The sequence below is a fragment of the Mastigoproctus giganteus genome, chromosome 10 (assembly GCF_048544385.1).
Source record: "Mastigoproctus giganteus isolate SK-2022 chromosome 10, ASM4854438v1, whole genome shotgun sequence".
NCBI lineage: Eukaryota > Metazoa > Arthropoda > Arachnida > Uropygi > Thelyphonidae > Mastigoproctus > Mastigoproctus giganteus.
The window spans coordinates 48034052-48061609 of NC_143584.1; the positions used below are offsets into that span (position 1 = coordinate 48034052).

The 27558-nt window shown below is 36.7% G+C and overlaps 1 protein-coding gene across 1 annotated transcript in view; it reads left to right on the top strand.

Annotated features, from left to right (window-relative positions):
- Positions 1 to 27558, top strand: part of Polr1A (RNA polymerase I subunit RpI1) — a 476971-nt gene that overhangs the window by 308014 nt on the left and 141399 nt on the right. The window contains exons 26-27 of the mRNA XM_090382924.1: positions 22454 to 22618; positions 27207 to 27427. Of these exons, the coding sequence (XP_090239050.1) occupies positions 22454 to 22618; positions 27207 to 27427 (386 nt within the window). The remainder of the gene's footprint in view (positions 1 to 22453; positions 22619 to 27206; positions 27428 to 27558) is intronic.

Below are 27558 nucleotides of genomic sequence, written 5' to 3' on the forward strand. Positions count from 1 at the left end.
GTCAGTGTTAAACTTTATTTGCCACCTCTCAGCCCATCTGCTCAACCTTTCCAGATCCTGTTGCAGCAGCATAGTGTCAGTAGTGTCCTTGACAACCCTGCCAACCTTTGTATCATCTGCAAACTTGGACATTAAGCTAGATATACCATCATCAATATCATTTATAAATACAGAAAACAATAATGGACCCAACACTGAGCCCTGAGGGACTCCACTAATAACATTAGTCCACGATGAGCAGTGTCCATTGATTACCACTCTCTGTCTTCTCCCCCTCAACCACCCCTTTATCCATAGCAGCAATTATTATGGTTGTTCCAGTCTTCTGCTAGTTCCTTTAACCTAATACCAGCAAGCCAAATTGCCTGTGGTTTGTTTCTATAAAAGATTGTAAACTGTGGATCATTAATATGGCAAAATAATTCTAATTATTTTGCCATGCATGGATTTAGGGTCAAAGCTTACTTTTATTCCTTTGTCTGCTTACTAGGTTTATTTATTTTAATACTATTCTAATCATATCTTATCCGAATGCAGTAATTCCTGAAAAACCATTTAAGAGAATTTCTGACTTAAAATATAATATTTCTAAAGTCTAATATTTCTTAATAGCCTATACATTCTGTTTATCACTCTATTTTTACTTGATTTAAATTCACACCATTGATTTTAAATTCAAAATGAGGATACAGATCCTCTACAAAAGAAAATCACAATAAGTTAGCATTTGTCCGACTTAAAAAAAAAAAAAAAAAACTAGCAGGTCTCGACTACACAATTGTCTGTCCAATATGTCTAATAAAGTTTCGAGACTATAGGATTCCCATAATGTTTTTTACATTAGGTGTGTGAATGATATCAAGTGCATTGGCCATACAAACCAAGTTTTGTCTTAAAATACAGAAAATTTCAAGAATTGTAGCTTTATGATTAATAATGGCACAAAAAAGAAGTTCTGAATCCTGGAACTTTCTAGAACATGCATAATTTTTATTGTGTCAAAGCCAATTTTGGATAGAAATGTGAAAGGAGATTTTATTTTAAGATGTGGTGTTGCTGACTTCAGTGGATTAATTTCAAGATAAATTTTCAAGTAATTTTTTAGAAGGGTTTCAAGTCTTTGTTCAATTTCAAGTTAGGCTACAACTTGAGCTTATCTACACTGGATCCTCAACAGAGACAAAACTCCATATGCTGCTAAATAAAACAGACTTCCCACAAGACTGATTCTACCAACTAACCAGACGGCTTAGTAAAGTTCCTAAGCTCTACCTCTATACTGTCACTTACTGAAATGTTCATGATTCAACATGAAATCTAGGAATGAAACGATGAACACCCGAAGGAAATTCCACCTATGACTAGCACCGGTTTTGATGACCTCTTCTAATCCATCCTTTCATATTAGATGTTCTTTTTATAATTTTTCATTATTGCTCAGCACTTCCTCAGTGAATAGGATATCCACAGTGTGATGCCCGTTCTAAAACCTCGCATGCTGACTGAATGGCGCCTCTGTAGCCAGGTGGGAAGGAGCAGCAGTGCGTAGCACACGCTTCTTGATTAGACCAGGGTTCGAGCCCGTCACCACCAAATACGGAGGATGCAGAAAGGTCAGGGAATGACCACCGCATATCCCAGAGCAATATGGCCTTAGTTGCTAATGCTCCTAAAAACCAAATAACAAACTCACTGAACCACCATTACAGGCTAATTATTAAGGCCACTATTCTTTTTAAACTGATTGATAAATTGCCATTTCCCATACATACCAAACAGTCCCTCTCAGATGCACCTCTGCATATCCATTATGGCCCCCTGAGGCACAAATTAAACACTTCTAACCTTTTGGTCACTGCAACCAAAATCCCTGCTGTTTTTGAAGATAAGTCTAAGTTACCTACCTTGACATCAAAGTGGCTTTCAATTCATTAAAACAAGTGCCCCTCCCTGCTTCTGCCAAAGTTATAACCACATCTTTGGAACTAACTGTATTTGTTTTCCTCTGCTTCCTCTTTTTTGTCTAGTATCATATTCAGGTTGACTGAAGGCATCTTATTGTTATATTCCTGCAGGTGTCTCACAGTGACCTCCTCTTCTCTACCATTTTATGTCTACTCATCATCATCATCACCATTCCAATTATCCACTATGCAGATATCATGATACTTACCATCACAAACTGGAGCAGGGTAACCTCCATATTACTGACAACCTCAGCTTGAAACTTCGGTCTGTAACCAAGAATCTTGCCACTTTCTTTCACTAAATCCTCTAAAGTGTGAAACTATGATTTTTTTTTTTTTTTTTTTTTTTTTATAACCTCAAGGTCAGTATGAGTTGTAACTACTAGAATGAGCATGCCATGCACGATTGGCGAAATACAGGTTGAAGTTGTTTTGTAAGACCACTTCAACTATTCCACTCTTACTGATCTTGGAGTTATTTCAGAACCTAACTCACATTCCAGCATCATGTCAGTCAACCTCAAGCCAGTATAGTGGTTAATGTGATTTTCTTTATTTTTTTTTATTTTTGCTTGGCATCGTAATTAGCCAAACAAAACATTCTCCATGTGATTAACAGTAACACAATAGGAAATGTTCATACCTTCTTCCAACCAGTCATCACCAATTCAACAGAAATCTATGCTTTTTCATTACCTTCCAGAATTATTGCAGAAGATGAATACTGAATTCTTAATGGGTTGGGTACAATGCTCCCAAATCTTCACACCTCCCAGTTTATAGACTATAAGAAAATTCAAGATATTATCAATCAGCAGGTTTGGTTGCCATAATCAAAATGCTAATTGGCAGAATCAATTCTCCAAATATCTGGAAATTCTAACCTCAAAGTGGGGGTTGTACAGTGCCACCCTCACTTTTTAGTCTACCAAGCAGCAACTTTGCAAGTCAGGCAAATTTCTTGCTCAGACATTGCAGGTAATGCAAAATCTGGAAGCCCAACCTTCATCAAAGGTTGGGCATATAGAAGGCTAACAGTCTCCACCGGCATATCTCATTACTACAGTGATTTCTCCGTACATTTTTATTTTTTTCACTCTGTACCTCTGTATACTACAGTTTCTTTGTGGCCGAAGTTACATATCCTGATTGTCTAGCTTTGATTTAAGATCCTCACATTGTATATTCCTAATATAACTATATATAATCACTTCTTAAGTGTTATTTAATAGTATGAACCAGAGCTCTAATGCTCAATACGTTCTATGTTGATATCAATATTTGTAAAGGAATAAGAGAAGTTTACCTCAGTACAGTACAATACATAGAACACTTCTGTATGATACTCCCCAGAAATTAAAAGGATTTTTAATTATTTTTTACTGTAATGTAAGATTTTCGATTTTTTAAATTGTTTTCATTTTAATTTCTGGAGAGCATCATACAGAAGTGTTATACATATTATATTGAGGTAAACTTCTTATTCCTTTACAAATATTAGTTTTATCTATATTCATCTTTTTTTAACCTGTACTAATTTCATTATATGTCCTCTGTGAAACCTCTATCTAGGCTGTGATAGTGTATTTATTTGTTTCTCCCAGTGCAAATAATAAATAAAAAACCACGTGTGTGTACCCTGTATTCACAAAAGATGTTTTATGTGTAAGCATCTTTGATGAAAATCAGAACCGTTTTAAAATCGAACAGCTAGAACCGAAATCATGAATAAGGTAACATTTTATGCTCACACCTGCTACTTACTCTACCGAATCAGTGTTGGTGACATTAGCATCGTATTTCAGTCTGAAATAATATTTTAATATGAACAATGTAATGTTTTATGCACACGCTCGCTGCTTACTCTACCGAATCAATATTTGGAAGAAGTTGGGCCAATAGCCTAATTACCCATTTCTTGAATAGTATGATTGCAACAATACAAGTACAGGCATACCTCGGTTAACGATACCTCTGATAACGAAGCTTCAATATAACGAAGTCCGCAATTTCAAGCCCCATTTAACATAAAAAAAATATTCCAATTTAAGGCCAACGCCCGACACTCATCCGATTGGTGACTGACGGCGACTCGTTATTTTTGTTTAATCACCTGAAATCTAAACTAACTGAAAAAATTACGGAAACCTTTGGGGCTTCTCGTGGTTGGTTCGAGAAATTTAAAAAACTGGCCAGGATTCATAGTGTAAAGGAGTTAACAGGAGAAGCTGCAAGTGCAGACGTTGAAGCTGCAAATAAGTTTCCAGAAAAACTAACGGAAATAATTGAACGTGAAAATTTTCCACCAAATTTGGTGTTCAATGTTGACGAAAGCGGTTTGTTCTGGAAACGGCTACCAACAAAAAGCTTCATTTCTATTGAAGAAAAATCAGCTGCTGGGTTCAAAGCAGCCAAAGACCATTTAACGTTACTCTTTGGATCAAATGCCTCTGGCAATTATAAATTAAAATTGTTATTAGTTTACCATTCAGAAAATCCGAGGGCGTAAAAAGGTAACATAAAAATGAATTTACCTGTGGAAAGCAAATAGAAAAGCGTGAGTTACCAAGGAGTTATTTACTGATTGGTTTGTTAACCACTTTTGTCCTAAAGTAAAACGGTATTGTCAAAAAAACAACTTTGAAGAAAAACTCTTTTGTTGTTAGACAATGCTCCGGGACATCCTACTGATCTTATCATGTTGGACACATGCATTCCTGTCAAAGTTGTGTTTCTTCCAGCAAACACAACTTCCCTGATTCAACCATTGGATCAGGGAGTAATAGCATCATTTAAAGCTTATTATCTGCGTCGAACATTAAGCAATTTAACTGAACTAGAGGATAAAGAGGAAATGACAGTTAAAACTTTTTGGAAAAACTACACCATTGAAAACATTGATAGTTCTTGGAAAGAAGTCACCAAGAAATGCTTAAATGGAGTTTGCCGCAAAATATGGCCAGAAGTTGTACTAGAAGAAGAAAATAACATCCAAGAAATTAGAAATGAAGTTATCCAGATGGCTCAATCAATAGGTTTCAAAAATGTCAATGAAGAGGATGTTAGAAATTTATTGAATGCAGAAGATGGTGGTTTTTCAGTGGAAGATTTAGAAAACCTTGTTAGCAACGAAGACAAAGATAATGAAGACTAAGTTAAAAAGTTCCTGCCGAAAAAGTGTTAACAACCAAAGATTTAAAAAGGTGTTTAAATGACATTGAAAACCTTTTAAAATTTTTTAGTGAAAATGATCCTGATTTAGGAATTAGTGTTATTGTTAAGCGATCAGTGTTAAATGCAATAACTCCGTATAGGCAATTGTTAAATGAATGAGAAAAAAAAGCATAAACAATCAACTTTAGACTCATTTTAAAATCTGATTTCACTTTGTATGTAAGTTGACTGTTTATTTAATAAAACTTTTCTTTGTTCGAAAAAAAACTTTTCTTTACGTAAGAACGTATCCCTATTCTGGCCATAGTATTTTTACCTCTGAAAACGAAGTTTCGCTTAACGAATTAATTTCGTGGAACGCATCCTATTCGTTATTCGAGGTATGCCTGTATTTGTATTGTTACAATCTGCATTTTCATTACATTCCATTGTTAGGCACCTAGATGTTTTCATGTCAATAATTTCTGAGTAGCGAAAGGGACTGAATGCCACACTGCTATAACCTTTTCTGTGCAGTGTTACCATCTCACGCTTGTACGTCGTTGAGTACATGAATAAGACAAACCGAGGGATCAGCAGTTTGCAGCGACAGATTATGAACGAGCATCCAGAGTTTGACATTGTTGTAATCATGAGAAAACTATCCATCGACATGCTCAACAGTGTTGAGATCACGAGTCAAGAAGCTGCTGGTACTTGCTACATCAGCCCATTTCGGAGAGATCCGCAGTTGTAGTTTACATTCCCACTGTTTGGCTGATTGAGCAACAGAGTGAGGAAGTCCAACAAAGAGAACTTTCCAGAGGATTCATGTGACATATGGAAAAAGAATTGGTTTGACAAATAAAAGAAGAGACCAAATCACTTGGATCATGTTACTCTGTTGTGCTTTGTTGCAAATTACACATGCACTGCTAACGAGATCTGCAAGAAACGACAGTATCACACATAATACGATATCGAAACTATGGCTTGGCTCAGGAGTAAAAGTGCGAGATGGTAACGCTGTACATTCCATTTCGCAATGAGGAAACAGATACTGTCAGAGATGACATGTCAAGATCTACGACGACAATGAAAAGCTCATACTAGAACAGCTTAAATTGTGCGAATCGGATTTGGACATTCACAAAATGATTGAAATATGTAAGACGATGTGTCAAGAAAATGATGACAGTGACCCTGACACGGCGCCTCCGTAGCCAGGTGGGAAGGAGCAGCAGTGCGTAGCACACGCTTCTTGATTAGACCGGGGTTTGAGCCCGTCACCACCAAATACGGAGGATGCGGAAAGGTCCGGGAATGACCACCGCATATCCCCGTAGCAATATGGCCTTAGTTGCTAATGCTCCTAAAAAACCAAATAACAACGACCCTGACGAAGCATGCGGCAATGACCTGCATAGCCCCGTAACATGACTGCGGGAAGAAAACCCCTTTCAAAACTTTTAAAATCATCCAAACGGCGAGATGAATGAGGATCTAAAGCTCACCACGCTCAACCGAATCGGCGCAATTGCAAAGAAACACGAAAACTTGATGACCAACGAGGACTTTGCAACTTAATGAGAATGGCCAATGACAAGCAAAAGATTCTACTCATGCATATCATTTGGAGCCTGTTATCTCCCAATTGTGAACAGATTAAAATATTCTTGACCAGTTCAGCTGGTTGCGGAAAAACATTTATCATTCGCCTCTTGATTGAAATATACAATGGCTTCAGTAATATAGACGGGTACTGTAATGCCTACATTATCTCCATTTCAGCTGGCAAAGCTGCCATTGCGATAGATGGAACTACTGTGCACACTGCCCTCAAGATATCCATTTTGAGAAATGTGCCTCTGTCGGTGGACAGAGGCACATTACTCAACAATAGGATCGCTGTTTAATTATGTCAAAGTGCTAATAATCAACGAAGTCAGTATGATCGGTGCCGAGCTGTTATCACAAATGGATATGAGATTAAAACAGATAACTGGAAATGTCGAAACGAGCTTTGGCAGGCAGGACATGTTCCTAATCGAGGACTTACGTCAGCTACCTCCAGTTCAAGCGACCCCTGTCTGTAAACAGATAGAGCAGTGTATCGCTGCCTCCACTCTCTGGCGCAGCCTCAAATACTATGAACTCGATCGAGTTATGTGCCAATCGAATGTCATGTTCTCATCTGTGTTAACCAAAATTGGTAATGGAGCTAAATTAAATCAGAATGAACAAGAACTTATCATCACATTCTTTGCTTGAGAAGAAGCCGATCGCCTCTGCCCAAACTGTATACGACTCTACTTGCGAAATAATTCCGTCAACGAGCACAACTGCACGATCCTCAGGACCTCAGAGGAGAAAATGGAATCAGTCGTGCAAGACATCTTTGTGGGTTGCACAAACACAAAGCAAGAAGCACACATTTGCCAGAAACTCTATAAAATGTTGGCCATCGACACTGGCAGGTTACCCTACAAGCTCCCACTGATCATTGGAAAGCCTTATATCATCACCACCAAAGTGGGCATTACTGATTGGCTTGCTAACGGAGCCCTTTGTAAATTATCCAAGATCGAATACAACAAAGATCAACAGATACAATTATGGCTCTAATTTACCACCTTGGCTAAGATCGGAAAGTTAGCTCACAAGAAGGCAGCGAGATACGTGCAAGCAAACATCAATCATGCAGCTGTGCTGCTTGCAGGACAAATCGCGAGTATCTTGTTGAACTACAACTGCACAATTTATGCCAAAAAAAATCGCTTACCTCTCATACCAACCTGTGCAAAGACAAAAACAGGTCACAAGGCGGCACATTCAATACAGTGGTTTACAAGTACGAAAAGGAGCATTAACAGCAGCTGGTTTATGTCATTCTGTCACGCGTAACTGACATCAATGGACTTTACATCATCTCACCGCCAGGCGACAAGAGATTCTACTACAACCTGAGAAATACTACATCCACCATCGATGTACAAAATGAGTGTACCAGGCTTGCAACTAATCAGCTACAAACAAGACAGGACAGCTTGCTCATATTCATCCACGATAGGAACTCTCAGTTCTCTCACTCAACTGCCAAAGCCTACCGGTGCACCATGCCGACCTCACTGACACTGTTACACAGCAGTGCCAAATCTTGCTGCTATCTGAGACTTGGTTAGAAAATAACAAGAGTGTCAGCATCCCGAACTTCGATTGCGTGGTTCAGTTCAAGCATTGAAACCAAATAGACAGCTGGAGTTGCAATATATCACAACAAGAAGGACGAGGGACATATTGTTACTTCGATGTCATCTATCGACAAACGACTGGTTCGACAGTCACTATTCGGCCTGTTGGGGATATATGTACAGTGGAGTGCTTTTTACTCAACGGCCAAGTGATAGTTATAACGGTTGTCTGTATTTCTCCTAACAGCGATATACAGGATATAATTGACATTCATTCATTTAGCTTTGCTCCTGTACTCAATTCAAGGTGCAGCACTGTTAAAGAAAGATTTACATAAAATACCCATGATCATATGCAGCAATTTCAACATTAATTTCAGACTGGAAGAAACTAAACCATTAATTACTTTCCTGCAAGAAACGTTCGATTTCACAATGAACAGTAATCCCTCGATCTCAACTAAAAGAGTGGGTACATCAATCGATGCTGTTTTTAAGAGGTTTTTAAAGTTATCTCTTCAGTTATCTTAAATCCATTGTATCTTGTCTTCCAGCTGAAATTATTGAAATTTGTGAATGATCAATAAAATATTTACAATATAGAAGCTCTTTTATTTTGTAATCAATATATACTTTCCAGAAATGACGTCGTCGGTGTCACTTCTGGAAAGTAACTGAGTTAGTGTCAGACCCTATCCAGAAAGTAACTGACGCCATTTCTGTAAATGACGTCATTTCCATTTCACAAAATCGTGACAAATTGGTTTTACTACAGTCTGACAATTGCAGTGTCAGACCCTATGCTGGCGCCTCCGTAGCCAGGTGGGCAAGAGCAGCAGTGCGTAGCACACGCTTCTTGATTAGACCACGGTTCAAGCCCGTGACCACCAAATATGGAGGATGCAGAAAGGTCAGGGAATGACCACTGAATATCCCCGGAGCAACAGACCCTATCCAGAAAGTAGCTGACACCATTTCTGTTTCATAAAATCATGACAAATTGGTTTTACTACAGTCAGAAATTTAGCAGGTGCCACCAAAGATGTTTACACATCAAAAATGCTATTAACTTATTGATTACTGCTTCCTCGAGTGCAGTAGAAACAGATCTTACTTTTAAATCATTTGTTTAGAATTCTATAGAAATTTTAATTATGGAATTAATGCCAAGAACAATAGCAATTAGGGATGCCACCCTGTAAAGATGATTTTCTTGTTGGCAACCTGATTAGCCTTCAGAATCACTACTCAATTAGATAAAAATGCACTAATAAAATTTTAAATGTCGTCACGGATGTGACAGAAATTAACTTCCATTTATCTCAACAATTATGTGAAGTAGGAAGGAAGAGGGTGAAATGAATACTGGGAAAAGAGTGCATTTCTTACCATGTAGGTATAAATTAGTGTTCTTTAAGACATCTGTTGAAGAGAAGAAAATGTTGCAAGATATAGATACCAGATATCTTAACAGTGAAATTAGAGATTAGATCCAGTTCCAGCACATTGGTTAACGAAAGAGTTTTGAGACTGACAAAATTAGAACAAGTTTTGAATATAAGTTTGTTTTCTGATTGTTAAGGGATTTTTTTTTTTTTTTCTTCGTTTTGAACAGTTTTTGTTTTAAAATGAAAAATACTATTTAACTCACAGTTGTACTAAAGTTTTGAAAGTATGTTATTATAGAGTTTCTAAATGCTGAGTTAGCAATAGTAGGGACAAATGATGCAAGAAAGAAAGCTTATATAGCATCAGCAATAAAAAAAAAAAAAAAAATACACCTTCCCATTTCATCTATCCAATCCCTCCAATAGTTTGTCTAGTTCTTTTTTGAATTTATTAGCCATCAGCTTCCACAACAACAGATGGAAGTTTGTTCCAATAATCAACACCACCCACTGGCTAAAGTCAAATTTCTGTACATCTATTCTGCAACCATCTTTCCTCAATTTGAATATGTGCCCTTCATGTGTGTAATCTTCAATCCATCCAGTATTGACAAGCTCAGTGCTGATGGGATGAACTTAAGTGCTATACATCACTTAGGTTATGACTAAATCATTTGGACAATGCACAATCTCCCAGGGAAAATATCCAAAGGTTTAAGTGCTAATGGTACTTTTAAGTTTCTGCAGGAATATCAATATGATAGTTGGTGTGATGTGTATTATTGTTATTGTCAATAATGCAAAAATAGTACAAATGTTTGAGTTGTTACACACTAGGGGGCACATATTCAAGAATATGAGGGGGTGGCTTTCAAGAGTAAAACGGGAATATTGGGAGTCCAATCAAAAAATGAATGATATAGCATATTGATTAAAGTTTAAATCCTGTCTTTTTTTCCTGAATTTTTAATTTTCCTTGTTGGAGAAGTAACAATTTGGCAGAATTTCGCAAATGAGTGCTTATTTAATTGTTGCCTAACTTGATGAGTGAAGTTCCCATAGAACACAATTTATGTTTTTAAGTTTGTATTTTTAATAATCAGGGGGGGAAAAAAAGACTAATAAGAAGATTAAAAAAATAATAATAATGGATGCCTTTTGTCAGGTTGAATGTTTTGTTTATTTTTGCCTCCTGTGTAAACATTCACTTGGCTTATGAAGCAGTAAAACCTTAAATGTCATAATTGCTCCCCATTTCATTGATTGTAATAGTGAAGCTTTGTTTTGCAACAAAAACAAAACCCAAATATCTAGTTTTACCAAGTGTTTTAAGTTCAAGTGCATTACTTAAATGAGCTTCATTATTAAAGTTTTTTTCTTTGCACTGTAATCTTAATACACATTAAAAAACATGAAATTGTAGAATAAAGCCATTATCATCCAATATATTCTCTCAGTCCATACTCTTGACAGTATCCTTGTATTTCACAGTCTTTTCTTTCATTATTCTGGAAGCTTTTTGATGCTGTATAAGCTTGCTTTCTTGCATCATGTGCCCTTGCATTAGCTAAAAAAAATGCTGAATGTTACTGTACAATAATCTCCTGATTTATAAACAACTTATTCATGAACATTCGATCTTATGATTTTGGCACTCAGATTTAGTTTATAAACTCAAAGATCAATCTTATGAACTTTTGATCAACTTCAGCAACTCCCCAAGATGTGATCTTTTGAAAATAAAATTAATGAGAATGAAACACTTTCAGCTTTTACATCCTTGACATATACCATTCATATATACAGTAAAGTACAGTAGAGTACAATTCAATTTTTTTGTAAAATTTTAGTGTTTGTGTTTAATGTTATGGTGTTTTTTTTATTTTTATTTTTTTTTTATTATTATTTTTTTTTAATCTAAAAGTTCATGTCATTATTGGGGCCTACAACCAGGAAATTTCAGAAATGGATATGCAGTAAGTAAATGGAGTATAAACACCTAAATCTGGTAACCCTAAAGCCAATCATTGTTAGATTTCAGAATTAAAACTTATCAACAGTTGTATTTCTTTTCTATGTTTTCATAATGTACTACTGCACTGGACTTTTGTTTTGACTGTGCTACATTTGCTTTATATATATATAAAAGCAAAATGTATTATACACTAAAAAATGGCATGTGTGCCAAGCATGTGCAGTAGATGGTCTTATGCGAGATGTCTTTGGCTTGGAAGAGGTTAGTAAAATCCAAGCCAGTAGCCTAATTAGCCATTTGAATGGCTAAAATCAAATGGCAGCTGCAGGAAGTATGATTGCAATAATACAAGTATTTGATTACAAATACTTGTATTGTTGCAACATTGGATTACAAATACTGGTATGATTACAACAATACAAGTTATAATTCGCCACTGGCAGAAGCTGCAGATGATGTCACTTCCATGTTGCATCTTTCATGACTTAACCAAGATTTACTCGGTTGAGGTGCCCCCAAGGCTGTTTCACATCAATGACATTGTAAAAAAAAAAAAAAAAATGTTTGCATCTTGCTGCTGTTACAAAGCCGACCGGGCTAGCCGAGTGGGTAAAGTACCTGCCCGGCAACCCAAAGGTCGCGGGTTCGATTCCCGCCTCGGGCTTGGATCAAAGTACTGCAAAAACCTTGGGAGGTGCAATATGGCCACAGAAGCCGATGCGCCAACAACTACCAAATCTACCAAATCAACCTGATTTACAAACCATTTTAGAGAAAACAGTGTTTGTAAACTGATTACTTAGGGTCACTTTAATACAGTGCAGTTTGTTTAATAGGATCTCACTTCAGATGTCTTTTCATCTAAGTCCAGAATATTTGGTCCTGAAAACTGTCACAAGTTTAACGTATTTGTTACCCATTTAAAAAGTTTTCCTGACTAAGAGGTCTGCTTTGGTCAATATTTATGTATTTAATGTATGCTATAAGATGCGGCATACATTAAATACATAAATGTATATTGTACAATGCAGTATAATTTTTGTAAATTTTATGTTGCCTTTAAGGTATTTTCTTTTTAATCCAAAAGTACAATAAATCATTAGGGCCTGCAACCTGGAAATTTAAGGAAAGAATATGCAGTAAATAAATGTAACCTTGGAGCCAGATTTTGGAATGAAAGCTTAATGATAAATGCATCATCTTTTTATTTTAGACAACAAAGACATTATTATGAACAAAAATTTGAACAGAACATTAAGAAAATCAGTCTTAGGCTTTAGGTAATGCATACTATATTAATAAACATTTCTGGCTATATGTTTTAATATGAAATGTGTATGTTATTAGTGACATTTAATTTATAGTGTAGGGGAAGTCAAAGGAGAGCAGTTAAAAAATTTTATGAAATTTTTAAAAAGATTCCAAAATGGATTGAAATTAGACTCTGCAAATCACTGTACTCTGTGAAGGACAAAATGCTTTCCATAATCTTATTTAAATGTTTAACTTTGTTGTTTTATTAAATGCTGGTTGGTATGGTATGGATAATATATACATTTTTTTTTTTTTTTTCTCACTAAGTGGAAAAGAGGACTGCAGTGGAAAGTTGGATGATTAATTAGTTCGAAGACAGTATTCAGTCCATTTTAATCAAAATTGCATTATGCAGAACTTGAACTGCAATATGGACTGTTGGTGTAATAAATTACTTTAAGCCTTGACCCAGAAGTCTCTTTTTTTTGTCGGAAAGTTGACAAAAAAAGAGGCTGTCTGTTTTATCAACACCAATCTCCCATTCGTTGTACCTTGTTGTTACACTCTTACCCATTGATTTTGATCTTTTCAATGTAAAGAAGACTAACCTTTAACTTGATCTTCAGATTATATATATGTATGCAAATAGAATATATAAGTGTGTAGGTAGGGATGCTGACCTGTCAGGTGTAGTAACAATGGAAAAAATTAAAAGTGCCTGAAAAATAAAAGCAAATATATATAAAATTTTTTAAAATAATATTAAATGAAAGTATATAAACATAGTATTTAATACTGTAGGTCCTAAGATTTTAACTATGTCATTAACAGATGGCATCCAAAACCAAAGAACCACAGCAATAAGCAAGGCCTGTTTCTGTTATGATGAATATGTAGCAAACAGAAAAAGCAAGCAGATGTATACATCATGGCCGACCTGACAGACCAAAAGACAAGGAATAATAAAAAACAAAATCAATATGATACTAAAATCAATAAAAAGTAAAAATCAAAATTACGCTAAAATTAAAACCAGTGTATAAAAGAAAGAATAAAATGCAAACAGCCCTACCTGAATTTTAACTAAGAAAGTTAAAATTCAGGTAGGGCTTTCTTAGTTAAAATTCAGGTAGGGCTGCAGGGCGAAAGGAAGTAGTCATGATATGACAACTAACTGTCGAGCTGAGGGAAGCAAACATAACGGCTGTAATGGAGACCAAATAAGTTAGCTGATAGTTCCCGGCAAATTTATAACTAAAGTAGCCAGTGTATAGGGGAAGAAGGTGTAAATTGATCAAAGTGAACCATATCCGTGCGTGGCGCCTCCGTAGCCAGGTGGGAAGGAGCAGCAGTGCGTAGCACACGATTCTTGATTAGACCGGGGTTCGAGCCCGTCACCACCAAAGACGGAGGATGCGAAAAGGTCATTCAGGGAATGACCATCGCATATCCCGGAGCAATATGGCCTTAGTTGCTAATGCTTCTAAAAACCAAATAACAAACAACAAACAAACCATATCCGTGTGATGGGGAAGTAGGCAATTAAACAAATGAGGCAAATGGGCCAGCAAGGGGGAGGAAACTCGACTAATAAAGTAGTATTGAAAAGATACTAAACTTTGTAGTACAGGCAACTCTCGGTTTACGAACGAGTTCTGTTCTAAGACGGTGTTCGTTATACGTTTTGTTTAGTATGTGTATCTTGCATTTCTGAGCTTTTACAATACGTATCGTATAAATTAGCAGCCATTTTAAAGCATTAAAACCATGTACTAAACATCGAATGGTCTCTATCAATACATTTTATTATAATGCGTGTATGCCTTATGGTTTATCGTATACGATACGTAACATAAAATAGAATAAAAAAACAAAATATCGTACATTTTAATTTTAATTAAAAACAGAGTTACAAAATAAAAATAAAGAAAATGAGTACTAACATAATATATGTATTGTACATACATATGTATTCAACTTTCATTCGTCAATATCTTCATCAGAGGTCAATATTTTCCACATAAGTGACACTAGGTGCAGATGAGATAAATGGAAGGGCATCTGATAATGAAGAAACAGCTGGGTTTTCCACTTTTTTAATATGTTTTATAGAAGATTGCACAGTTAGATTCTTTTTTTTTTTCTTCAAAAAATCTTGTAGCATGCTAGACAGTCAAACACCTCTTTTCACTTTTGCAATTCTTTCCATATTTGTGTTTTCTTCAATGATTTCCAACCTCTCATCAGAAATTGATTTAAAAGAAGCAGCCATTTTCTGTCTTGTAAATGTTCTGGGAGGCCGTGGAATATCAGGTTCTTCTGTTACTTCAGAATTTAGATGTCCCTTTCAATTATTTCATCGGTTTTTAATTCCTCAAAATGAGAGTCCAAAAGCTCTCTCACGTCAGTCACATCAAGGTCGAGGTCCATTTTATTGCCCAGAACACAATCTTACAATTGTGTTCACTGTACATTTGGCATTTCGTTTTATAAGGAACTCTCTCTATTTAAGAAATTTTGAATGATTGTGATGTTCATTATAGCGAACGTTCGTAAACCAACAGTTGCCTATAGAAGTAAAAAGGAGCGATAGCAGAAACATAGTATCTCAAATATTGCTTTCATTCAGCCTAATGGTACACAAGATATAAATTGTAGTGTTTAAGAACAGCAAAAAGTAGATGGAAGAAGTGGAATATAGTGGTGCTCGGACAGTTCGGGGTGTGTAACCGGACCAAAAATAGGTTCCTGAACATAGGACTGGCCTTATGCCTCGTGTTTAAGTCAGTAATGGTATTGTTTTTGCAAATATGAGACAAAACAATGTATAAAAAGAACAATAAAAATGACAAAATAGACAAGACAAGCAAAACATAATACCCCATGGTTCCTTGAGTTTGTCACAGACATTCTCTCAGATATGCCAGACAAGCTTTACTTGCAACCTGGGAGTCTAAAACGCTGATGGAACTGATATTCGGGTGACACTCGAGTCAAGTGGACCCAATTTCGGCAAAGTCCGGACAGTCTGTGACAGCCAAATCATCTGCTTACACGTTCACAATGGTGGGACTGTTAGTAATCCTGGGTATAACCTCCATGCACAAGTACATGGCGGGTGACCACCCAGGTGTGAACCAACGTAAGCAGGGGTCGAGGTGTGGTGCCCACACCACATGGAGGAATGCCGACCCTCTATGTTACCAGGCAGTACTAGGTGGTAGATGACTCATCAACCGGTGCAATACCACCACTTTGCTTATTGGAGGCTTGAAGTGGTGGAATCCATGTTTAGTCTCTAGAGCTAAGTTCCGGTCAACCCTTCCCTATCTCTTCCATCATGCAGTATGATTGATGACTTTTGAGGTTATGATGAACGTCGTGGTGAGATCCAATATTCCTTACATTTTGAGGGTACAGCTCTAAAACGGTGTTCGCAGGCCGGCTGCTAGTTAGTACACCGGACCGAACCTATTGGTAACTCTCTAGGAGGCTTCCGGATCAGCTAGTGTATAATCTTGCTACCTCTACTCTGCCAGATAGTGACTGGAGGGAGTCCGAGTAGTGTGTATGCGGGGAGCATTGTTGAGGCCACGTTATGTCAAGGATCTGGGTATATTCTTACCGTGTGTATGCCATATCCAAAAATTTCATTACTTCATACAGCATGTCCCACCCACTTTTTCTTACTATTGAATACACCATGAATTGTGAAACTAATAGAGCAAGCTTATCTGCGAAAAGATCTAAACCTCCCAAGCACTTCCTAATTCATTTCACAAATATACGTGGTCTCAATTCTAATCTCAAAGATGTCCATTTCCACTTGCAGTCTGCCAAATCCCATATACTTTTTCTCACAGAATCTCAGTTATCGGTTGATTCAACTACTGCTCATCTCAGATGCCCAAATTATTCGCTGTGTGATTCTTTTCGCCTCAAAGGTGGTATTTGTGCATATGTCTGTTCTGATATTCCCTGTCAGAGACTTGGCAATTTGGAATCTCCTCTCATTGATCTTCTCTGGCTTAAAATCTCTCTACCTCATTGTGTCAAATTCATCTGTTGTCTCTACCATTCTCCCAACTCCACTAATCACTTGGAGCTCTCTGACTTCCTCTCTTTGCAACTTGATTTTCTCCAGTCCAACTTTCCCAACAGTGAGGTAATTTTCCTTGGTGATTTTAATGTTCACAACTCCAGCTGGCTTCCATTTTCTAGTCACCCCGACCCAGCTGGTCGAGATGCTGAGGCTTTTGAGGTTACTAATGACCTTACACAGATTGTTCATTTACCTACAAGAATACCGGACAATCCTAATCATACAGCCAATACGCTTGATCTTTTTCTCACAAACAACCATTCTAATTACACGGTCGAAGTGAGAGGTCCTTTAGTCACTTCAGATCACAACTTGGTGATTGTCTCTTCTCCAATGGAACCTTTATCTCATGGCTATTCCCAACCTCGTGTTGTGTTTGGCATTACAAGAATGCAGAATGGGATGACCTGCGAGACTTCTTGTCTTCCTTTCCTTGGTTGGATTACTGTTTCAAAACTTCTGATGTCAACGTTTGCTCAGATCGTGTCAGTGAAATTATTCTTGCAGGAATGGAATCCTTTATCCCACACTCCACTTTAAAATCTCGTCCTTTAAATAAACCTTTGTTTTCCAATAAATGTGCTAAGGCTGTTCAAGAAAAGAATGTTGCATATCGTAATTGGCTTGTTTCTAATTCTCCAGTTTCATTTTCTGCCTACACCAAAGCTCCCAACAATTGTAAAACAGTTATTAATCAGGCTAAGAGTAGAAAACTTGCTTCTTGCCCTAATGGTAGCCGAGCATTCTGGTCTCTTGCCAAAGCTATTGGCCGCAACTTTTGCCCATCTCTGCTTCCACCTCTGTCCAAACCAGATGGTTCTGTTGTCACTTCAGCCAAGGATAAAGCTGACCTGCTAGCATCCCATTTTTCTTCCAACTCATGTATTAATAATCTTGGTAAAACACCTCCGACCATTCCCAACACGCTCCATTCAGTGCCTCCTGTGGTCTTCCGTCAAAAGGATGTCGGAAGGATTTTGACGAATCTTGATGCTAAGAAAGCTCCATGTCCCGATGGTATTTCTCCACTTTTTTTCAAAACCTGTGCTCCTGAACTTACTCCTATTCTTTGCCGCCTTTTTTAACTTTCTTATTCCAAAGGTGTTTTTCCTTCTGCTTGGAAATTTGCTCATATCCAAATTTGCTCACAAATCCCTCCCATTCAATTATCGTCCCATTGCAATTACTTCTACTCTTTCTAAAGTAATGGAGAAATCAATTAACCGCAAACTCTTAAACTATCTAGAAACCTTCCGTCTGATCAACGATCGCCAGTATAGATTCCGTCAGTGTCGATCCACTGGTGATATTCTGGCGTATGTTACCCATTTATGGACTAATTCAATGGAAATGTTCGGTGAAATCCAAGTAGTTGCTCTCTTCACATCTCAAAGGTTTTCGATCGTGTTTGGCATAAAGGTCTTCTAAACAAGCTTTCATTTTATGGTTTGCCAACTTTTTAGTAATTGGTTATCCAGTTTTCTCTCTGATGGCTCACTGAGGGTGATGGTAGATGGCTCTCTGTCTTCTAACTTCTCCACTAATGCCGGTGTCCCCCCAAGGTTCAGTTCTTTCTCCCACTCTTTTCCTCTTGTATATTAATGACCTTCTTCCATTGACTGGAAATCCTATCCATAGTTTTGCCGATGGTAGCACATTGCATTCCACTTTCCATTTTGAGAAACCCTGTTCTGCTCAATCAGCTTCAACTTCTCGAAAATCTGCTACCAATTCCTTAAATGCCGATCTTCAGGTAATTCTCCAGTGGGGCAAAGACAACTTGGTTGATTTCAACCTTTCTAAAACTCAGTCTTGTCTTATATCTCGCAAAAAGGATTCTTCTGCTCCTATGGTTATCTTTGGTGTATCTCTGATTTCTAGGCAAAATGATATATCTCTTTTGGGGATTACGCTGACTTCTAATCTTTCTTGGCACAAGCACATTACAAATATTGCTTCCTCTGCATCTAAAAAACTTGGTTTCCTCTTTCGCTCTCAGCGTTACTTTTCTTCCAAACAGCTGCTCACTCTGTATAAATCGCAAATCCGCCCAGCCGTGGAATATTGTTCCCGCATCTGGGCTGGTATCCCCAAAACCTCTCTCAGTCTTCTTGATTCCATTCAGAAGAGGGCAGTTAGGTTAATTAATGATTCATCTGTAACAGTGTCTCTCCACTTGCTGTCTCATAGACGTACTGTTTCTGCTGCATGCCTCTTCTACAGATACTTACATGGGCACTGTTCTTCTGAATTGGCTTCTATAATTCCCGCTCTCTCTTTCAAAACAGTCCGAACACGTGCTGCCACCAGCCAACATCCATTTACTGACCAACTTTTCATCTTCCTTGTTTATTCATTCAACTGCTGTTTTCTGGAACAACCTTCCTTCATACGTATTTCCTGAAAATTACAGTCTACAGAAGTTCAAGTCCAATGTCAACAAATATCTTCTTTCGTCTTCTCAATCTCCAACCCAAGCACTGTACTGAGTACTATAGGTTCTAATACCTCTCGTGTTTGGGGTTTTCATAAAAAAAAAAAAAAAAAAAAAAAAGTTAGCCAATCTGTGGGCACACTTTCTACACCATGAGGTGTGACAGAGGCTAAGGGATATATGACTATACATTATGTACAAGCCTGAATATAAAAAGTTATCAATTAAGTTGTTAATATCAATGTTTGTTATCAATGAGTTTTTTAAATTTCATTATATTCAGTGCTTTCCTAAAATGATGGTAAAGGAAGGCTGAAGGGAACTATTACTGAGAAGTTTATTATGGAGTAATTTGATATTAGCATTAGCAAGGGCACATGATGCAAGAAAGCAAGCTTATAAAGCATCAGCCAAAAAAAAAACTTATTTCACCCATCCTCTCGCTCCAAATGTTTGTCAAGTTCAGCCTTGAATCTATTTAAGCTATCAACTTCTACAACGATGGATGGAAGTTTGTTCCAGCAATCAACCACCCGCTGGCTAAAGGCAAACTTCTGCACATCTATCCTACAACCGACTTTCCTCAATTTGAATTTATGCCCTCTCAGGTGATTATTCTGAGCAAGAGGAAAACTTTCAGTACATACCATACTGAAACTCATCATCACCTACCTCCAGGTGACAACACATTTCCATAAGCCCTATTATGTCAGCTTTACTTGTCTTAACCAGCAGCTGAAATTCACTCATTTTATTGATGACACCACTGACATTACTGTATAGACAATTAAGACTTGGTGTTCTTGTATAGTTAACTTCCCTGACACACCCCTTGAAGTTTTTTAAGCTTGCTTCCCTGGCATTAGCTACCGGCTCATTTAAAACGTTTCTCCCTCAGAACATCGTGCTAATATGATCTGTTGCAGTAACAAACAGTGGTCACTGGTTTTGATGGTCAGGAATATATATGCTTGCTGGTTTGAGAGAGGTTGTTAAAACATATTCTTGCTTCACCTGCCTTGTAGCTTTCCCATGAAGAGATGGAACCCAGCAGTTGGATTTCTCATTTTGCATTTTCCCAGATATTTCCATTTCTCTTTTTATACCTACATGATATACAACTTCCATCAGCATTTCATTAGTTTGACTTTATTTTGTTCTTTCTCAAAATTTACCATTTTGGCTTGTGATGATTTTAAACTGTTGAAGGAGACATAATGTCTCTCAGCTGGCATTTTTGGAGTTTAACTTACCGAAATTTATTCCAGTCATTATTCACAGTTTAGTACAGGCATTCTCCAACTTACATAAATTTGACTTTACTTAAGTTTTTGCCATCCGGTGCAAACTTAAAAAAATCGTGGAAATGTATTTTACATCCCTAGGAATAAATGGAGGTATTGCGAAAATATCATAATGTGAAACCAATAATTACATTTGTTTTTTTGATAATTTCGTTCTAAGACCTTGGAAGTTGAAATTTTCGCTATATAACTAAGTTGTTTATATCTCTAAAAGGTCAATTTTTATAATGGAAATTGCTCTAAACTTTCATCGTTATATGTTTTGTTATAAGAATCAGTTTTTGAACGCCTTTGTGATATTTTTCTAAAGTACATTTCTGGACGTCACTACCATAAAACAAAAACAATTTGCAGTTTCCAGTTTATTGTGCTTTTCTGTTAGCGCAATCTATTATAAACAGGTAGTAAACTTGATCTTATTGCATTTGCGATAATACCGATAACTGGAATTGTGTGGGTTTTTTCCCCACACGAAATAGGTTATGGTATTTCCCCTGCACTGAATTCTTCAATCATATAAAAACATAAATAAATTTTCAGAATCTTCTCTTCATTCCTATTTACTTATTGCAATGGTGAAAGGAAAGAGACCAACAGAAAGTGCAAGTGGTGGCAGTGCTAGGGAACTAAACAAATTTTAGAAATGAAGATGAATAAGAAGTACAAAGCAAGACAAAGTTTGTCATCTATTGCATGGGAATTAGGTGTCACTACTTCAATGGTGAATACTATTTTAAAGGACTGTACATATAAAAGAACATGTTAAAGGATCAACGCCTTTAAGATCAACAGTGATCATAAAACATTGAGTGTTCGGGTGCTATATCAAAGATGGAAAAGCTATGGCAAATCCCAAGCCAAGTTCGTGGCAAGATATGCGTGGTTTAATAAGTTCAAGCATCATGCTAGTTTCACAACATTATAATATGCGATGAAGTCGCCAGTGCCGATTCTGCAGCCGCAAAGAAATTTTGTGATGTGTCGGAAAAAAACCCTTCTAAATCTCCACAGTCCTCAACTTCTGCAGCAGCGTACTTATCAACTGGAGATGTTGATTCTGGTAACGTCTCTCGAAAGGTAAAACTTGCTGTTTCCTGGCTTGCCTATCTCCTCATTTTGTGTAATTTTCCCTGTGTATGAGATAAAAAAAAAAAAAATTGAATAAATAATTCTATTTACATGTGCGTCGAACATTTCTTTTTTTCTTCAATTAAATTCAGCGCACATAGTTGCGAATGCTGCATTCAGGGAAATTCTGACTTACGTAGAGTTCCACAGAATGCAACCCTTACGTAAGTCAGGGAATGGCTGTACATTATATTTAGGCAGACTGTTTTTTATTTCTTTAAAACTAGCATTAATGTTGTCAAATTCTGAATTATCAAATAGAGATATGCCACCTTGGATGACTTTTTCAGGTTTCATTTGGTCAGTGTTATCAAATATCTTTATGGGTTAGCTTATTTTAGTTCATAACAGATTTTTTTTTTTAATTGATGCTTATTGCTTTGAAATGATTTACTGTACTTGTAATTGGAATTTGAAAGAGGTTCTATCTACTCTGCTGGCTTGAAGGTTAGAACTGATACCTTAGGATAAACATTATTAATTTTCAATCTACTGTTAGACATAGTTTTGGTAGTTTTTGCAGGAAAATAAATTCTTTCATTTACTTTTTTATTTAGGGTTGTTTCCAGAGCCTTCGAGATAAAGATGAAGTTCTTACCTCATAGAGCCTACAAAAAAACTTTTTTTCTTACCCCATCTTCTATACTTCGTTATGTGGAATCACGTTTTATAAGAAAATTGATTGAAAATATTAAAAAGTTCAAACATATAACTTCAGCAAAGTAAGTTGTTCAGCTCTCTTTCAATTGTAAATATTTACTGTAATCTTTAAAGAGATAATTAATCTTTTGTTAGTTAAATGCTGCAAGCATTTAATGCTTTTTTTTTTTAACCATTTTTCTCACTGCTCATTCTGGAGTAATTCCAAATACTTTTGGAGTTACTACAAGTAGCTATTTGAAAATCATAGACAGGAGAGAAAAGGCATCTTCTTTCCTACATATCTGCACTGCACAAAGAATTTCACATTTCCCTTATTGTAATCTCTATATCAATCTCTTTCTGTATCATTTTTAACCCCACCCAGTTTTTGTGTTGTTTTGTGGTTTTTATTTCCCAATTTTTCCCCAAGTGTAAATTTTATTTCCCTCCTTGCATTTTGCCACATTAAGATATAGTTGCCACTTATCTGATCTTCCCTGAAGCTTACTTCTTAAATTGGCTTCAGGGAAAACCTGAAAATACTCAAGGAATATTTCTTAAATTCCTTGAATATTCAAGGAATTTCAAAACAGAAAACATGTTTCAGAAATTTTTTTTCCGAAAATTTAAGAAAATATGAAACAGGAGCATTCCAAGCATTCTTCTCTGGAGGACCTCCACTTCTAATTCTAACCTGTTCTGAAGAATAACTATTAATAACAACCCTTTACCTTCTGGCACATAGTCATCCCATAATCCATCTTATACAACAATCTCTCATACAAAAATGAGTCAGATACTTTGCTAAAGTAAGTCCCAGTAAATAATAGCAAAGTTATTTGTACATCCAACTTGAGTCATACTATCATTATAGAAAACAAAACTGTATCCTTTACAAGTCATCAAAGGCGGATATTGTTGGGATATCAGAGACATGGTGTCACACAGATATTAGGAATACAGAATTGGAATTTGGGGAGTATAATGTGTACATCAAGGATAGACAGGGTAGGAAGGGAGGAGGGGTTATGCTGTTAATTAAGAAAAACATAAAATCTAAGGAAGTATATCCAGTTGACATAGATGGACAGTGCAATGTTGAATCAGTTTGGTGTGACATAAGCACTGGGAAAGCAAAAATGAGAGTAGGAATGCGTTATAGGCCTGATGACTCTTATAAGTACAACAAACAATTGTACAGAGAAATAGAATGGGCCAGCAAATCAAATTGTGTTACAATGGGGGAATTTAACTTCCCAGATATTGACTGGAACTTGTGGGTTGGTCTTTCACACACTAGCAAGACTTTTGTGGATTTGGTGGATGATTGTTTTCTGCAGCAGCATGTTCGAGAGGCTAGGGTTTTTGTTTCCGTAAAGGTGACTACAGCGGTCTCAGACAGTTTTTAAATTCTGCACAGTGGGACCAACTGATGATATTACCAACAGCAAATTCTAAGTGGGAAGCATTCAAGGAATTAATCGTGTAAGCTACTAAGCTTTTCATAGCGATTAAAAAAAATATTGTATAAGGCGCACTCTTTTTCGAAAAATTTAGGGTCTAAAAACTGGGTGCGTCTTATACAGTGGTTGTAGATTTTTTTTACTTGCATTTCCCGCTTTTTCACGCTTGTTGTCTTTGCGCTCATTGTTTCGCACTTGTTACCAGTATATTAGGTTATGTTTTGCCACGTTCTGCCCAGAATTGGCTCAGAAAAGATTTTCGTACAGTACTGAATTCAAGTTAAAAGTGATCTAATTTGCAAAAGTGAATGGAAATCATGCTACTGAACGTAAGTTTGGTCCTCCTCCAACTGAGAAAACAATCTGAGACTGGCTACGGGAAGAAGAAACCTTACTGAAAATGCCATGGCAGAAGGAGGCCATGAGAGGCAAGTCAGCAAAATGGCCTGATTTAGAGAGGGAATTGAAGAAATGGAATGAAGAGCAAAGGGCAGTTGGAATTCCTGTGTCCACAAAGATGGTTCAGCATGATGCAAGAAGAATTGCTGATGAAAAAGAAGTTACTGATTTCAAAGAAGGACACAATTGGTGCTTCAGATTCATGAAACGGAATGGGCTAAGCATGCGTACACGCACCAGACTTGCCTGAAAGCTATGAGCAGAAGGTCCTTGAATTTCTTCGTTTTGTCATTCAATGTCAGAAGACACATCAGTTTGAGTTGGGACAGATTGCAAATATGGACGAAGTCCCCCTTCAATTTGATGTCCCAAGTAACAGAACTGTCGATAAGAAGGGAGTGAAAACTGTAACTGTGAAGACAAGTGGACATGAAAAGAGCCATTGTGCCGACGGAACCAAGCTGCCTCCTATGCTGATTTTCAAACGCAAAACAATGCCAAAAGAAGACATTCCTCGAGGAGTGATTGTCCTGATCCTGATCCATCCAACCTTTGTTCATGACAAGGGTTGGATGGATCAGGATGGGATGAAGATCTGGTTTGAGAAAGTTTGGAGCAGAAAACTAGGTAGGCTCTTATGCAAACCTGCCCTATTGATGCTTGATCAGTTCAGGGCACACATAACAAAAAACACAAAGATTGCTGCAGAGCAAAAAACAAAACTTGCCGTTCATACCTGGAGGCTTGACATCCCAGCTCCAACCACTTGATGTCAGCATTAACAAACCCTTCAAAGCTGCCATGAGAAATGAATGGAACCAATGGATGAAGTCTTCTGGGGACAATTTGACACCAGCAGGAAGAGTGAAGAAACCAACTATAGGAGAAGTTTATACCTGGGTGAAAAGATCCTGGTATAATATCAAGATTGAGATCGTTGTCAAGTCATTTAAGAAGTGTGGCATTTCAAATGCCATAGATGGAACTGAGGACGAGGCAATATATGAAGACAGTGATTCGTCATCAGACACAGATGAGGACAAGCTAATGAATGGGAGTTTTGACAGTGATGAGGAGTTGTATGAATTTTATGATGAATAAAACTTGAGTTCAATAACTTTATGTAATACATTTTTTTTCAAATTTCGGTCCCCAAAATTAAGGTGCATCTTATACATGGGGAAATACGGTATCTCACTATATTAAGTCAGTGTTTGAAGCACATCTTGAGTACTGCATACAGGTCTGTAAGCCTTATTCTCAGAAGGATGTAGATTTGTTGGAGTGGTTGCAGAAAAGAGAAACAAGATTACTGAGGAGAACAAAAGGGTTCTCTTACTGAGAAAGGTTTCACTTCTGCAAATTGCAGCATTTGTAGACTAGACATCTGCAAGGAAATCTGGTTGAGGTGTTTGTTTTTGAATGGAATAAATTGAATAAGCTCGGTGCTGATGGCATCCTTTGTCTTGTGCACACTACACATATGAGAGGGAGGGATAAATTCAAAGTGAATAAGGATGTTTGTAGAACAGATGTGTGGAAATTTTCCTTCAGCTAGCATGTTGGAATAGACTTCCATCAAGTGTTAAAGTGGGTAGTTTGAATAAATATAAGGAAGAGCTAGACAAACTTTTAGAATCGATAGATAGGTGCCATGCAAAGTTTTTTTTTATTTTTGGTTGATTTTCTAAAACTTTCTTTCTGGCATCATTTTTCACTACTAATTTTAGTACAGTCAGTTCTGTTATAACCCTGATTTTTGCAACACAACTGATTATTAGGGAACAATGTGAGTATAACATGATTTTCGCATTGGCTCTGCATGATTTTGTCTGCGAGTAACATCAGGTGAATGCAAAACCGGGCAAAAAAAAAACTTAATGTAGCGACCTGCGCAGCAATACATACAAGTTTATGAAGCTTAAAAAATATTTTCCATTTACTGTAGTTGTATTGGTCAGAGAGACACTGTTATCATTCGCTGTATTCACAAGATAACATATGATACTGCAGGCCGACTCATATTTTCAGGAGCTCACATTTTTCTGTTCAAACAGAAATTTCATGAAGTGGAATAGTGTGAGCAGAGAAGCATATTTCTGGAGGTCACTACCATAAAACAATAAAAACAATTTGCAGTTCCCAGTTTATTGGTCTTTTCTGTTAGTGCAATCTATCATAAACAAATAGTAAACTCTATCTTCTTTCATAATACCAATAGCTGGAATTCTGTGGGTTTTTACATTAGTATGGTTAAATGTGTTTCCCCTTTACTGAAATCTTCAATCATATAAAAAACATTTTCAGAATCTTCTCTGCATTTCTATTTTTTAAGCTTCATAAACTTGTTACTCCGTATCTCACTCGGGTAATTTGTGCGTGCTGTGTTCGTCGTTATAGATTGCTTACCTTTTTTTACTGTTTTAAATTTTACGATCCAAAAAAAAATATATATATCAGCAAACAGAAATATCAATTAGCATACAGTATTAATTAAGCTATGTATTTAAGCGTGCATAGTCTCTGACCAATACAAGGTATCTTGTCAAGGTTGAGAGTAATTTACTGTATTTATTTATTTATAATGTAAAGCCCTGTTGTTTGTAATGTGTGAAATACCATAACGCAGAGATTTTTGGAACACGTGTACTATGTTATAGCAGAACTGACTGTACTAAAATCAGTTAAGTGGTATTGCTTGTTTTGTTTTTTTGCTGATAAAGAATTTTAAGAAAAAGTACTCTCAAAAATAATATGTAATGAAGTTCTTTATGAAAATATATAACAAATATTGATTATCATTTAGGATTGATGATATGGGAATTGCTCGTGGAAAAGGAGGTAAAAATGATGAAGAAATTGGCAGAACATTTCGGAATCGATTCAATAGTGCTGATAATGAAGGAGAGAGTAGCGAGGAGGAAAATGGGGATGAAGATACAACCTCAACTAAGCATAAGTCTAGACATGATCAAGAGCAGGAATATGAAGAACCAGAAGATGAGGAAAAAATGGCCACAGAGTCAGGTTGGTAACTGTAATAGTTTTGATTTTTTAATTTGTTTATTAACATTAATAAATTATGCTTCTAGGCTGAAACTGCAATGCTAATTGTGAAAATGAGAAGAAAATGTAGAAACACTAAAGTGAAGCAAACT